Source organism: Struthio camelus, chromosome 12 (assembly GCF_040807025.1).
Source record: "Struthio camelus isolate bStrCam1 chromosome 12, bStrCam1.hap1, whole genome shotgun sequence".
Classification (NCBI taxonomy): Eukaryota; Metazoa; Chordata; class Aves; order Struthioniformes; family Struthionidae; genus Struthio; species Struthio camelus.
Window position 1 is genome coordinate 10,656,760 of NC_090953.1, and position 14,836 is coordinate 10,671,595.

Here is a 14,836-nt window from a genome sequence, read left to right on the forward strand (position 1 = left end):
TTTACATAGTGCCATTTGAAGTTAAATGAAAAGCTGTAGCTTTTCCTATCATTTCTCATTTTGAAATAATTTAGCTACTTGGCAGTGTTTCACATGTGGAGATACCTGTTAAAATCTGCCTGAATCCTAACAATGCATATTTGCTGTTGTTTATTCTGTTTTGCTCCTGAGAATCATCAATGTGTTAGAACATTTTCCTCATTTCTAAAGTCTTTTTAATCTTTTTAAGTAGGATGTTGAAGGCTCCGTGAAATCTGTGTGATAAATGTAGGTTGTTTCAGCACTGATATAAGCTGGCATTAAATGTCACTTACTTCCAAGGGAGTTTTTTGCCTGTTTTCACCAGGGATGAATTTGGACTGCAACATCTAGAGCAAATCAGTAGTACATGAGTACATTAATGTCTAGAGTAAATCAGAAGATTTAGTGAGCATGTACAGATTAGCATAAATTACAGTGAGTCTCATTTATAACACAATAAACACTATCCCATTATAGCTGGCGTTCACTTCTGTATCGGAGACTGGTCTACTGCAATAGGGGCCCTCAGGTGAGCCAGGTGCTGACCTGGCTACTGTTTGAAAGGAAGAACACAGTTTAGCCAAGGAAATTTATGTTGTCATGTTTTCAGGAAAAGAATCCAGGGGCCAAACCCTGTTTATTTTTACTTATTCAAATCACCCTACTGAATTAATTAGAACTATTGTTGTCGGAATGCTGCAGTTGACTGCCTGGTTAATGTAGATTTATTTAGCACCTATTTAGTGGTTCAGTTCATCTGAAGGCTTGTGGATTCTTGAATATGTAATAGTTAAGGCAGATAAAAAATCATGGGGATTTTCTGCTTAAAATGACCCGATTAACTGGTGTGATCATTAGAAAATATTTACGATGTTTTTACATGTGCTCTTTATTATCACAAAAGGTGTTATTAAATGAAGTAAAACAACAGATGATAATATTTTCATAACTACATCTGGCTTCTGTTTGTGCCTCCTCTGATCTGTCTGAAGCAAAAATTCTTTATTTGAACAAATGTCAAAATGGTATCTCCTTAATCTCCCACTTAACGAGACGTTTGTGGCTTGCAAGGACATTTGTTTTGTATTTCTTGGAAAAACATCATAAATCCATAGCGAATCCCATACCTCCTGCCCTTCCCCAAAGTAGAAGTTTGCTTTTCAGACTTTTTCCAAACGTTTTAAAAAGTAACATCAGTTTTTTTTAAGCTGCATTTAACAGAGCATGGATTTTGTGTTAATGGTCCGATATAATTTACAATACTTTCAGCATGTGGCTCCGTAAATGAACATGTCTGACATCACTAGATGCTTTTTTTTTTTTCCTTAAAGAGTATCATTAAAAGGTTGTGTGGAGTTTTAAAGTCAATGGGAGCATTGTGGCTGAAGTCCAGTGCAGTGCTATGAAAATGTATCCCTTCCTGTTTGGTAACTGCTTAGGATCATTTTAATTTTGATTTTTCAGGGCTGTGAGCACATTCTGGATTGCAAATCCAAACAACAACTTAATAGAGAATGCGGCAGCTGGTGCTCAGGTAAAATCGTTTAACAGCCAGAGCTATGTATTGCCTCCAGTTCCCATATATTCTGCTCTTACTGATGTTGTTAGCGTGAGGGCAATGAATTTTTAGTGCATCGTTGTAAAATCTGGATATGTATTTCCGCATGAGGCCAAAAGCAATTAGGAAATTATAGGCCAAATATGCAACCTCACAGAATATCGTCTGGAAAGTCCTGTTTGCACTCAGAGACCAGCCTTGCACACCTCATGTGCCTTTGCCTCTCTTAAGAACAACTGTTTGCCTACCACTCTCACGCTCATATCTCTGATACAGTTTTCCAACACAGCCGCGCCTGGAAATGGTGTGTGGAAGTGGTTAATATGCCAAGTAAAATTTACATATGTTCGTATTCTGGCTGTGTTATCGTCTCTGATGTTTACCCAAATTGTGTTTGTGTTTAATATGCCTGTGTAGAAGAGGTTATGCTTTCTAATAAACCACCTCAATATCACCCACAATACGTGTATTTTTAAAACTCGTGTGTGTGTGTGTGTCCCAGGGGTGGGTGTGCTGTGTGTGTCCCAGGATAAGTTGGGAGGTATAAGAGCATGGGCTGGTGAATGTCTCCAGGACTCATACGTGTTTTGCGTGCTCAGTTTAGAAATCTGGCCAGTACAGTGGGATAATGTATATCATTAATTGTACTGTCCCATTTCTTTGACCTTCTGCTGTTCTTTAGGATGTCGGGATATGGTACATCTTCCACCGGGTTCCGACTGGACAGTCCGAGGGGCAATATCCGGAGGGACAGGCTGAACATACCCCCTTGGGCGTGTTTTCCAACAACAGAGTGCACTCCAATTTCAAGGTACGTGGATGAATTTTGTATGTTACTACCAATGTAATAACAAGGCTTAGGGCTGACCATGTGTTGTGCTCCGATATCAGAAGACCATTGTGGGTACCTTACCCACATGAAGAGGTGTTTCTGTGCTTCTCCCTTGTGGGGTAGGTGAGTATTGATGCTCTGCTTGCTCAAAGGGCAGCAGTAATCTGCTCCCTGGCGCACGGGGCAGTAAGATGGCTCAAAGGGCTGCTTGCTACAGGGACGACACAGGAAGATATATGCCACTATAGATGAAGGCCTAGCTTCATCTCATTTAGCTTTAGCTGGTTAACTGGGGTGCCTTAGCAAAGCGCATTTGGCTCCCTATTGCCAAGAGACAATCAGCTTTTGGGATGCTCTTTCCACTGATTACAGAGGGAGCAGAGCAGAACAGAGCTCCTCAGTCGGGTGCTTTGGTTGGGAAGCTCCCAGGCCATAGGGCCACCTACAGTAGTGAGATCAAGGAAGTGCAGGCACGACACTGAACACACTGCTGGCTGCAGCGCTGCAAGGAGTTACGAGGTGAGCAAAAGGAGCTCTGCCAGGGCCAGCTCATCACCTTTGAAAAATGAGACCAAAAATTCAAGGATAATTGCAAGAAAAGCTCCTTTTGCAAAATATACTGTTGTCAGGAGAACTTAACCTGCAAGCTATAAAAAAACATTTTGAACTTATTTCTTAGGATTCTAAACTGAAATCAGTGCTGCTTTCTGTGCCTCGCGTGTATTGTATCTTGGTCCATGACAGCTGTTGCTCTCCTGAAATTTTTAACTTGGCTACAGTGCCTCATGTTCTCTTTTGACTGTCGAGGGACTCGGCACTCTTTAGTTAAAGCCTTGCTTCTTAACCACGCTCTTTTTCCAGAAAGTTATCAAGAGCTTGGCAGAAACTCTTGGTGCTTTCTGCGAGAGCGAGCGAGCGAGTGGGAGTTCAGTGCCTTGCGCTGGGTCAGAAGACAGCCCAAGACGCTGATGCATAACATATGGCGGCGCAGTGCTGCGTCCTGACTTCAGCGCGCTACATCCTGTGCTCGTGTCACGCCGAGCAGTGCCAAGTGACACGGAAAAAGGAGCACGAGCCCAGCCTGCCGGGCGCGCGCTGTGCCGGAGCACTCTGGCTGCCCCGTTCATTGATAAAACCTGTGACCTCTAGTCTCTGAGGTGCAGTCTGTTAAAATAATCGGAATTATGTGTATTTTCAGGCCGGTTTGTTTATTGGTAAAGGAGTAAAGACAACGAGAGCCAGTGCTGAGGATCCCAGAGAGTATCTCACTGTAGACAATGCCAGGTAAGCACATACTGTACGGCTGAGTGGTTTGGTTTCTTGCATTGCTTTTTGGCCCCTGCTTTGTATTCAGCACATCATTATGGCTCGTTACGGCTGAGCATCTGAAAACGCACACAAGCTATCCGTGATGTCTAGAGGCACACACTTCATAGCCGTGAACTGTTTGTATTATTGCTGCTCAAAAATGACCCGCGTGCACTTGGGGCTATGAGCACCGAGCAGTGAAGCACTTGAGAAAGGATCTAGAGTCCATTATTCCTTTAGCAGGTTTGGAAACTTCAGCATTGCTTATTAATTATTTAGAGGGATTTAGATCTGAAAGATGACATAAGAGATTGCTGAGACAAGTCTATGATTAATGAGGAAAGTAAGGTTCAGTTAATGTAGTCTCAGTGCTTTCTGTCAGTATATAAACATGTCTACTGAAATTTTCTCAGCTTCCTTTCTCGGAGCGGGAGCAGGTAAATTAATGCCATTTTCCTGCTCGCTGCAGACCTGTGGGCCTATGTGAGAAGGATACGGCAGAAATCAGCCACCGCTCTCAGTCGAGTCTTGGCTTTTCTCCTCCTCTGTCATACATCATTAATGCCAAGTATGATTCTCCCTTATGGCTAAAATACAAGGTCGATCTTGCCTTTCTTGCTGTGACTTCTTTCCCAGGGCTGTCCACTTGGACTCTAGGATATGTCTCAGTATCTCAGCTGGAAGAAGTGGGATGCGAAGGTAGACTGAGAAAAAACAGATCTTTTTCTTCCTAAACACAGGACAAGTCTCCTGTTAACAGCTAGTGTGGCAAAAAATATTCCAAAAGTAGTTGAGAAGCATCAAATTTCTAGGCTGAATCCTTTTTTCATGTAATAGTTTCTCTTTTGGCAGAGCAGGAAGCATATGGAAGCACATGTATGTGCAATGAAAGCATCTCCAATTACTCTGTTATCTTTGCTGAATGAGATTTTGAAAGCACCTAATTGATTTTTTTCTAGCATGAATCCAGGGGTTCTCAATGGGGCTGGTAGGGGCAATTATGAAAGGACCCAAGTGACTGGGAAAAATGCACTCTATGCCTCTAAATCATACTGAATCAAATTAAGGAATAACTGTGGGCTTACTGAAGTCTAGTGAGATACCGTCTGTTGGTTTGACCGGGGCCAGACTTGCACCCTTATTAATGTTTACTCTTTTCTACTTTGTAAGAAAGTACAGTAATGAAATCAAGCTAATACTCTGACTGCGATCCAGGATATATTATTACTTCTTTAGGCCCATCCTGCCAATATTTAGAAGCATTATGAGCTCTGACTGGCAGGACCTCCTGCCTCTAACGTTTTTCCCTATTTCTTTAGTGCTGTATTAACCAGGCTCCTTGCTTCAGGTTTCGCCCACATCAAGATGCTGATCCTGAAAAGCCGCGAGTTCCTGCCGTAATTGATGGTCTTATTGCTTTTAAAAATAACGACCATGGGGCCTGGGCCAGGGGCGGCGACATTATTTTCCGCAACTCTGGGTAGGTTACTGTAATTCGGTGTTGTATCGCTCGCCTCACGACAGACATAAATAGGTCTGTAGGCCAAACCTACCCCAGACATTCCTAGTAATTTGCACCTTCGTGTTTCTTCTGTCCTAGGTTTTCAGACAATGGAATTGGACTCACTCTAGCGAGGTAATTTCTTCAAATGTGCTTTTTTTCCTATTTTTTCCCACAATGTAACATTCCCCTGATAATTACGGCAAAACACAAGAAAACCTCACATTTCCTTCCCAGACCGCATCAAGTCTTCCTGGTGCAGTAGTTAATACAAGGGGCAATCTGGCCTTTCATTCTCTTTGCCTGGGGAGCGTGTCATTAGAGCTGATTATTTCCTCTTGGACTGTAGGTCCTGAAGCAGTAGACTAAACATTTGCCTATACGTTTGGGGAGACTTTCCTTGCAGTGTAGCGAGGCCAAGCGAAGGCGGCTGCAGCGGGGGTGCTGCGGGGCAAGCAGCGGGGCCGGCTCCTGCCGCCGGCATCCGGATGTGCTCCGGCTGCTCCCGGCCGACCCCCTTGCAGAGGACCCACGAAGAAGAGCCACGTCCAAAGCCCCCTGATGGCCAAGTACCGAGCTATCTCGGTGGCTAGTATTAAGTTGCTGGTTTCTAAAGAGGTTTTAAACCAGGCTGTTATACCGGTGGATGTGCTTTTTTTTTTTCAAATTAAAAACATTCTTCTGTTTTTAGAAGTGTAATTAAAAGTGTTAATTCATCCCTCGCCCTGCGCTGCGTAGTTATCTTGTATTTCTTTGTCTGATTATAGCGATGGAACTTTCCCAACAGATGATGGCTCCAGCCTGGAGGTGTCACGCTCCATTTTTGTTGGAGAAAGCAGCAACCTTGGCTCCCGGGGAGGCCAAAACAGCTATTGGGGAAGAGGGGCAAATGGAGAATACAGAACCCTGCCCAGAAACAAGTAAGTTATTTATCTACCGTTTCTTCCTGGCGTTAGCATAAGCTAGAATAAAAGCCTCAGGAATGAATGTGACTAGGAAAGAGTAATTTATACCGGATGTTTAAATTATTGTACAGGCCAGAAATAATAAGCCTCCGAATAAAGTTCTTCTTCAGGCCAACAGTTTGAGAGCTTCCACAACTGAATGTGTTTGATTTAATTTTCTGCTTAATTTATTAGTCACTGGAGAGCAGATTAGAGAATCTGAGAGATACCAAATTGCTTTTCCTTAGTGTTGCAAACACAAATGGTGTCTGGACATGCCAGCCCAGCATCGCAGGGAAAGCTGTGCAAGTCCCAGCTGGGCTGGACGGGGAAAGGCAAGGTAAAGCTGCTCGTATGTCTTACCCACAGCCTCCGTGGAGAAATGCAGCCTCCCTCCCCAGGCACACACAGAAATCCCTGGGCGAAGACGGTGCCGTACATACGCAACGGTGCCGTACAGCTTTCTGCTCTTCCTGCCAGGGTACCTGGGCAAACAGGGCCACTTTGACAAAGGGAAAAGATCTCTTTATTGTGCATCTCATCCCTCTTTCAAAGGCTGTAAATTATTTTGTGTTTTGATAGTAACACAACTTCCTCTTCAGCAACCGCTGCACCTACCCACGCTCCCCGAATAAGCCAGGCTTTCTCAAGCCTAAATTCTAACCTAATGTCTGTTCTCGGTAATGGTTGTCAATCGTTAAACCATCTAGTGAGCAATGTTAAGTTAAACAATAAGCGGTACTTGGCAGACACGTCTTGCACAGAGCCTTGACTGTGCATGTCTTGGCCATAACAGATGTAGGAATGGGAACCTGTGTAAGACAGCAAGAATAATCAGAGCTGCCCTCAGCTATTATTGGTGGTGGTGCTTTAATTGCAATTACAAGACAGCTCCTCTGCAGTTTAATCAGCCTTTAATCATCTGTCATATTTATTGTTAAGCGACGTACTCTTGGAAAAGGGGGAATATGACAAACGTCTGATATTTGTTCTCTCCACGAACCACAGTGCTAAATGGCATATAGAGGTGATACCAGTCCCAGCCGCTGGGCTCGCCACGCCAGAAATCAAAGGCATTTTGTTGGCAAAAGCAACAAAGAACAGAGCAAGCAGGAGCGCTGCTTGTGCCTGGTGTTTTCAATCGGCAAAGTGTTTCTGGGTACCTGGAGCCAACCAGTAAGAAAAAAGACAGGGGGTTTAGGAGAAATCTGGATCTACCTTACCCACAGACCAGAGAGACTCTGTGAAGCCCTTTGCAGGTTCGTGCTGTCTGCTTTGTGGCTCTTATGTCTGAACAACCCAGCTGTCTTTCTGACAATGGGTAGGTAAAGACCTACCCATATCTCTACTGGTCACTTCCTTGTAGGGTATGAAATCAAAGTTGGCGTCCCTTTAATCAAACAATGCCAGGGCTGAACGAAACTCGGTACCTTCTCAAAACAAAATATGGAAGAGGTAAGTACTTACCTGCAGCTCCAGTGGTGTCTCCTTCAACTCTGACGGCTTGACAGCACATCTGTATGCCAGTGCTGAAGGAATCGCCTTTCTGTACAAAATGCGGCACACTAGGTCCTGGGGATCTCCTGCACAGCATAGCTGGTGGGGAGAGGAGAAGCTGTGCTCTGCCACCCGGGAGTTATTTCCAAGGAGCCATTTTGGCCTCCAGGGAGTGACTGATATCGCTTTCTCAATCCTGCTTATGTTTTCCTGAGAAATCCATCTAGCCTGGAACAGGAAACCCGACGGGAGGATCCAACACAGTCCATACCCAGTGGGGTTTCCTCAGAGCAGTGAGTCCCTGGGGGCAGGGGATGACAGCTTTGACCTGCTTTACCCCAGCTGACAAGCCTTAAGCTAGGAGTACGGGTTGCTTTTTTAGGCCTTTTGTCCTCTGAAGGATGTTCAGCAGAATTTCACCTTTCGTTAATTGCGTGATTACCATCTAGATCCCAGTTTTAGGAAAAAAAAAAAGAGTTTTAGCTCTTGGTAATACCTTTCTGTTCTTTGGGGAGAGGACTCAGACTTTGCCCAAACTTTTTAATATAGATTTCTGGGTTTTTTTAAATCTCACAGGACATTCCCTATTCGTGGATTCCAGATTTACGATGGGCCTGTCAGAATGGCAAAATGCACTTTCAAGAAGTTCACCCCAACTGCTGACAGATACTCGAGTGCCATTGGGTTCTTCATGAAAAACTCCTGGCAGATAAGCCCCCAGAATAATGTGTCACAGATCCTGATGGAGAGAAGTGTAAGTAAGAAAAGCAGGAATATGTGCTGTTAGATGTGCAAGTTTTCAAAGTTTTTATAAGTGAGAAATTTATTCTAGAGCAGGAATTTCCGGGCTGTGGTGCATGTTACATTGGTGCATACCATAGATTCATTTTGCAACACTTTCTTTTTTTAATGAAGGTTATTTGTAAGCCAGTAAAATTCAGGAAATACTGATACAGAGATGCCTTATGCCTGGGAGGACATGCATAAAAAATCTGCAGTAGAGGAAGGTTTCACCTTGTAACCAGAACATCCAGAGCACCGGTCTTAGCGGGTGAGGCATTGCCCACTTATCTATGCTGAGGACCACCAGGCCTCAGAATTTGGGAAGGACGCAAATGAAACGTCAGGTGTCAGTGGCCCTGCAATACAATTCTCATAAATAAATAAGCAAATGCAAATACAAACAAAGCCACGGCCCACGTTCTGGGGTCAGCAGTGGAATTTCTGTTGAGCACAACAGGGACTTTCCTTGAGAAATGACAGCAGAATGGGGCTCTTTATCTGTGCCTTGGCAGGAGGCGTAGGATGCTGAGCAATTCCAGTCCTTGTCCTGGATTCATGCAGGAATCATGTCCCTCGACACTTGGCCTGGGAGATGACAGATTCCACCTGGCTCACTCCCAGGGATCACAACCTCCCCTTAGCTTTCCTGAAACAAGGTCCATGCCTGTTAGGATGTCCATGAACTCTAGTAACTTTGGCTTGAGGTTTGGCTTTATCGTAAGGAAAATTTCCATTGCTCTGGAAGTGACCAGTAGCACTTCCTCTGGCAAGCGGTCAGTTTGTCTGTCTCTACTCTGTTACACTTAGACCAATAACAGGAGGATGTTTTATGCAGAGATGATATTGATTGCAGTCACTTGACTGTTCCGTTAGTGAAAATACCGTCCCTGTGCATTTCAGTGAAGAGACCTTAGCTGTCTTAGTTAGTGTAGGGAGCATTAGAGAGAGAATAATGGCTAACGTGCTGTACCTTTTTTATGTCCTCCATGGGAAAATGGTTACAAGAACATGGGGAACATGCATGAGACTATCAGCATGTAACAGGAAGGGGATGCTTAGAGAAAAATGTAAAATGAAAAAGTTTGATCCTTCAGTGGATCTGAAGAGAGTGGAAACTTTCCTCTGATGATGACTGTAGGACTCTATCCAACAGAATGGTTTCAGAGAGATTGTATCTGTGCACATTAGCAAAGGGGATAATTACCTGTGGAATAGCTGAAAATGCAGCTCTTTAATACTGTTGCACCATTTGAGACCCATGAGGCTGTAAAATATCCCAGCACTTTTTGTCTCAGACAGTTTAATAATGCAACACCTTTAAAATCTGACTTTTTCAAGGTAAAAATGATCAGAACACTTGCTAAAGGCTTCTGTAAAGCAAATTAAAGTAATACAGCTTCAGTCTATTATTAAAAAAAAGACATTATCCAAATAAATATTTCTTGTATATACGTTTCCAACAAATGTGTCCATTTCTGAAGCTGGTCTTTTGCCAGCTTAAAAGCTGCTTATGCCTATAACCACCTGCATCCCAGCACTTTTCACTTTGATTCTATTTTATCTGGATTGAACCCAGATGTGCTAAATCTAATTTCAGACTTGAAGGACCGTGGTTAGTTTATTGTTTTGTTACTAATTGCTATACGGGACAATATGTCTTTGACTAGTTAAGACAGAGCCTGCAGACTGTTTTAATTAATTTTCCATCTCCAGGCTTCATTTTATTACTTTTTAAGGGGCATCTTAGTACTCATTCCCTAAAGGACAATCATTTTACAGATGTTTTTAAGAAGAGATTAAGCATTACTGCAAGTTGTGTAGTCATAATAAAACTGTTAGTCATGCTGAAGGAATAACTGTATAATTATTCAGACTAATCAGCTGATTGGTTAGACAACAAAATAATAAATCCAGTCAGGTCTTGCTTAACATCAGCATAATAATAAACTGTCGGGTAGGAGGGAAGAACTAAACATTACACCCTGCAGAAAGTATTCTAGCCACCTTTCTGTTGACAGCCCTAAACCTCATGTTTGAAGATTTTTCTGTGCTTAACAATAGCATCATTACTGCTAGCCTTTTTTAAAAAAATATTCAGATGCTTCTTAAAGGTTATTTCTAAGCAATGGCAGCAGTAAGGGTTTTCACCCAACTGAGGGCATGACGAAGGGTTGTGATCTCCTGTAGATCTGCCGGTTGTCAGTCCGTGGGCCTGGGAATGCTCAGAGGAGATGGCCCCTGCTCAGAACCGTGTTTGGGCATGAACCGTGCCCAAACAGGACACTCTTGCGGCATTTCTTAAGAAGACCTGACGTCTTATCTATTTAGTCATAAAAGAGCCAGCTGTTAATCTCTCGATTTTGTCATAAAATAGCACTCCCTTAATCCCTCTGTCTTTTTGCTGCACGGCTCCTGTAGAGTGAGGAGAGGAACAAGAGATCATATGTCACTTTTTGGACTCCCGTGAACGCACCCACCTCCCGTAGGTGCTGAAGACCTCACAAACTGTCCTAATTTACATCCATTTTTAATAGTCCCTTTGACTTTTTTTTTTTTGACCTGCAGCCAGGAGTTTAGGATGGATTCAAGCCTATTTTAGTCCTAGCTGTGGCATCTTTGGCACAGTGGCATCTTTGGAAATACTTGTGCCAAAGAAACCCCAGCCAATTTTAGGGCAGGTTTGTGGTCCCTGGGAGAGCTCCAGGGGCCCAGAGCTGGTTCCAGACTCTCAGCTGACAGCCCCCAGGGAATTGCTCTCCGTCCTAGCTGAGAGGGGAGTGCTTCCTAATGCTGTCTTTATTATGTTTAGCCTGCATGTCCTGCAATTGGTTTTTGTGAAGTTTGCAAACAGTTCACAATGGGAAAAAGAAAAGCAGACACCGAGTTAAAGTACAGGTCTGTCATCCCCTTGAAAGCAAACGTAAAAAAAACCAAACCAAAGCAAAACCGAAAAACCCTAGAGAGACTCTTGACCAAAGAGGGCTTGCAGGGTCATGGCCTGCATCACTCAATCAAAGTAAAAGCCAGGCTAACGTGCGTACAGTTGTCTGGTTATAAAGTAGAGGAAAATTCAAACCGGTTGAAAATGGTTTCCTTAAAATGATTACACTGATACAACAATGCGGCTTACACTGGCTGTTTGGGCCACCGCTTGAGTTTTAGAAAAAGCTGTGAGTTGTTATGATATTTTACAGTACACTATGGATTTTTAACCTAAGGAGAAGTTACTGTTTTCCACTGCAGTCCTCAGGAGCTTTCTGCAGGCGCGTTAGGCGTGTGGCCTTTGGAAAGGTTTAGTTAGTACATTCCTCTCCAGATTACGTCCTTCCATAACCATCATCCATCACCACGCTTCAGACAAGATTCAAGTCCCCTTTATTCCATGCCACTCCCGGATAGTCCACGCCTAGTGAAAATTAGGTATCCAAACTGTAGCCGTAGTAGCTTTATCTCATTCCTAGATGCAAATGGCCATACCTGCTAAGCTGAATCTTTTCTCTGTGCATGTGTGTTTGCTTAGAGAGAAATATGTTGCCATAACTGTAACTGCAACCTCAGTGCACACACTATCCCTCAGCTTACAAAAGGAAGGTTACCCCCAAGGTTCATAAAGCAAGTGACATTGCTCTTTAACCTTCCCATTTCATTTCTGACTTTCAGACTTTTTAGAGTGGAATGTTAGAAATCAGATTAAGGTGTTAGCACCAAAAGTGTTTGCTCCTGAATGGGAACACTGAACAGTTTAATTAAATGTAAGCTGTACAGCGTGTACCTTACTTTGTTTGGAAGTACAGCTGAGTTTATTCTCTTCCTGAGCGAAGTGCCCACTTTCATATTCAACCTCAGAAGTGTGCTGTCACAAAGTATTTATAATGAAGATTGGAGCTACGGCACAGTGTGTGTGTGTTTTGTTAATATTTCCTCTTCTATAGATGAAAAAAAATTCTTTGGGATGTTCCTTCTTTGCCAAATAGCCCTGTGGGCAAAAATTTCTTGCAGTGCAATAGGAAAAGGATTTAAAGCACTCAAAATACACGTTACATTTCCATATGTTTGAGTCTCCTTTAAGTGAGACTGCTTCAGGTGTTTGTTTATGAGACTAGCACGTAGACGAGGAGGTGGCAGAAAAATGGTTCTAGGGTCTAATTTAGTTTCAAAGTAATAAAAACTCAGCAGAACAATTAAGGTTCTGGCTATTTTTATTCTGCAAGCAGTTCTTGCTGCAGTGGTCATTTGTTTTAAGCTAATGGGACTTTCCATCTAAATAAGAGTAGCAATGAGACTCCAATTCCCCTAAATTGTACTATTTAGTGTTGCAAAAGTAAAGCCTTTAAAGCCCTTAGTAAACTTGCAGCCTAATCCTGCTTGTCCCTAATTCTTACTCATGTGCACAGTCCAATTAAAATTAATGGAATTAGGTGGAAAGAGTTACATTCCTTTGGGTCTGCACAGTCAGACCACTATTTATGCTGTCTCCTTAGATACTTATTGCTGCAGAATTCATTCAGAGTACTTGACCTGGAGTACTTATTGTCTTGAGTACCTCAGATCTTAATCATCGTGTACTGTAATAGCTTTCTCTGTAGACATTCAAATATTTCATGCCTTTTTACTGAACGTCTGCAGTTTTACTGTTTTGCTGTATTTTCATATCAGGACAGATTATTTCACTTAGCTACTGAACAATTTTGGAAACAGAGCTATGCATAACAAGGATAATGTTGTTTCCTGTTATTTCTCTTTTCTAAAAAAAAAATTCTTCAGAGGATATGCTAGAATGTGCACGAGACCCAATTCTGAGACTTGCTGTCACATATATGAGTTTTATAAGGTTTAGGAGGAGAAAATTAGAAAAAAATGGCACTTATGGAGCCACTTAGGACAGCCATTGAAAATATGCAAGAAAATTCACCATATTGCTAGCAATTTTTTTCTCTAGGAAAACAACTGTGAAAGAGGGTGACTGCTACTCAGTAAACTTCATAAGCTTCCAGTACTTCCCTACCCTTTGAGTCATCCTGTAGTTTTTGACACAGCACAGTTTATTACTGTGTGATTTCAAGGAATAATGGTTGTGCAGGTGCGTATCGAAGAACTGAAAATCTAGTTTTTGTGAAAATGTCTCCTGGGATTAAGAAGTGAGAGGAAAACCAATACCATCAGAAATGTTTCTAAACAGAAGAGGCAAAAGTATGCCTTATCGAAACAATAGTGCTTTCTAATTGTAGATGTATCACTGACTTGTTTGTAAAAACACTGTAAATCTAAGTCCTCATTTAGAGCTAACCAATAATTTTTCTTCTTCTTCTCTCCTGCTAGGTTGGACTGAAAGTGTTTTTTGGCAGATCAGGCCAGTGGTTTGGAAACAACAATAATGATGGTGACAAAATGTCTATCTTTCATGATCTGGATGGCTCCGTGACAGGGTACCAGAACACTTTCGTAGGCAGAGCGGACAACCACTTGCTTCGTCATCCCGGATGTCTCACCGTGCCCCGGTGGAACGGGATGATATGCACCGGGAAATTTGCCCAGGTAACGTGGGGAGGCTGCAAGCAAAGTTAGCGTGTGTGAGGCGGTGGATGTTCTCACATGCGGGCGAGAGGTGCTGGAGTGCCACCTATTCAACATTGCCTAAGATAAGAGAGAGTTGAATAATAAATTGGGTATAATTTTACTCTTCTCAGTGTTATCGGCCTATCCCCAAGGAGTCAGTAAAGCCCCTGCTTTGCAGCTTCCAGAAACCCATGCCTGCAAGGAGTCCTTCGCTTCCCATTTCCCATAAGAGGCTGCAAGTTGAAATCCTGTTGGGGAGAAGTTTGGGGGTTTTCTAGTCCTTTTTTTCTATCTGTCCGCTCTGTTTTGGGGCTGTGGTGGATAACTGTCGACCTTATTTTCAGTAGTGGAAGATGCTACTCCCTTGACACATCCCCCACGTCCCAGCTGATGAAACAGAGTGGTTGAGACACATGCTCACACTTGGTTCTGCTTGCCCTCCAGAAACCACTGACTGAGGGAGAGGTCAGCCTAGGACAGGGTGGTCTTAAACCTCAGCCGTTTTCTTCAACGCACGTGAGTTAGAGGCCTTAGCTGAGATGTCAACGCCTTGGTAGAAAGGTCTGTGAAAGAATGGAAGAGGAGAATAGTAAACTGAGGGGAATCTGACCTCAAAATCAGACTATGATTCATCATACGCTGCTCAGATTTCCACAAGATTTTTGTGTGTGCAATAGAGCATGCTGTAAATACATGATTCTTCACAGCTCCCTTAGTCACCTGTGAGATATCGCAGGAGGCTCTCCTTGCTCCTCTACTTCTAGAGGTTATTCGTGCATTTACACAGAAAGGTGGCAAAGGTGGCACGTCTGTTTCAAACCTCCAGTTCCTTGGAA

General features: G+C 43.0%; 2 protein-coding genes across 8 annotated transcripts in view; both read left to right on the forward strand.

The window, feature by feature from the left end:
* The window catches only part of LOC104148395 (inactive cell surface hyaluronidase CEMIP2), a 60,384-nt gene that overhangs the window by 14,999 nt on the left and 30,549 nt on the right, over positions 1-14,836 (forward strand). For all 6 annotated transcript variants that reach the window (XR_011143813.1, XR_011143812.1, XR_011143811.1 and 3 more), the window contains 8 exons: positions 1,486-1,555; positions 2,262-2,390; positions 3,610-3,695; positions 5,068-5,199; positions 5,320-5,355; positions 5,988-6,140; positions 8,238-8,415; positions 13,764-13,979. Coding sequence is in view for 3 of the 6 variants with exons in the window: in XM_068959008.1 (XP_068815109.1) it covers positions 1,486-1,555; positions 2,262-2,390; positions 3,610-3,695; positions 5,068-5,199; positions 5,320-5,355; positions 5,988-6,140; positions 8,238-8,415; positions 13,764-13,979 (1,000 nt within the window). In the remaining 3 variants the exon portion in view is untranslated. The remainder of the gene's footprint in view (positions 1-1,485; positions 1,556-2,261; positions 2,391-3,609; positions 3,696-5,067; positions 5,200-5,319; positions 5,356-5,987; positions 6,141-8,237; positions 8,416-13,763; positions 13,980-14,836) is intronic.
* The window catches only part of CEMIP (cell migration inducing hyaluronidase 1), a 122,737-nt gene that overhangs the window by 11,295 nt on the left and 96,606 nt on the right, over positions 1-14,836 (forward strand). The window lies entirely within an intron of this gene.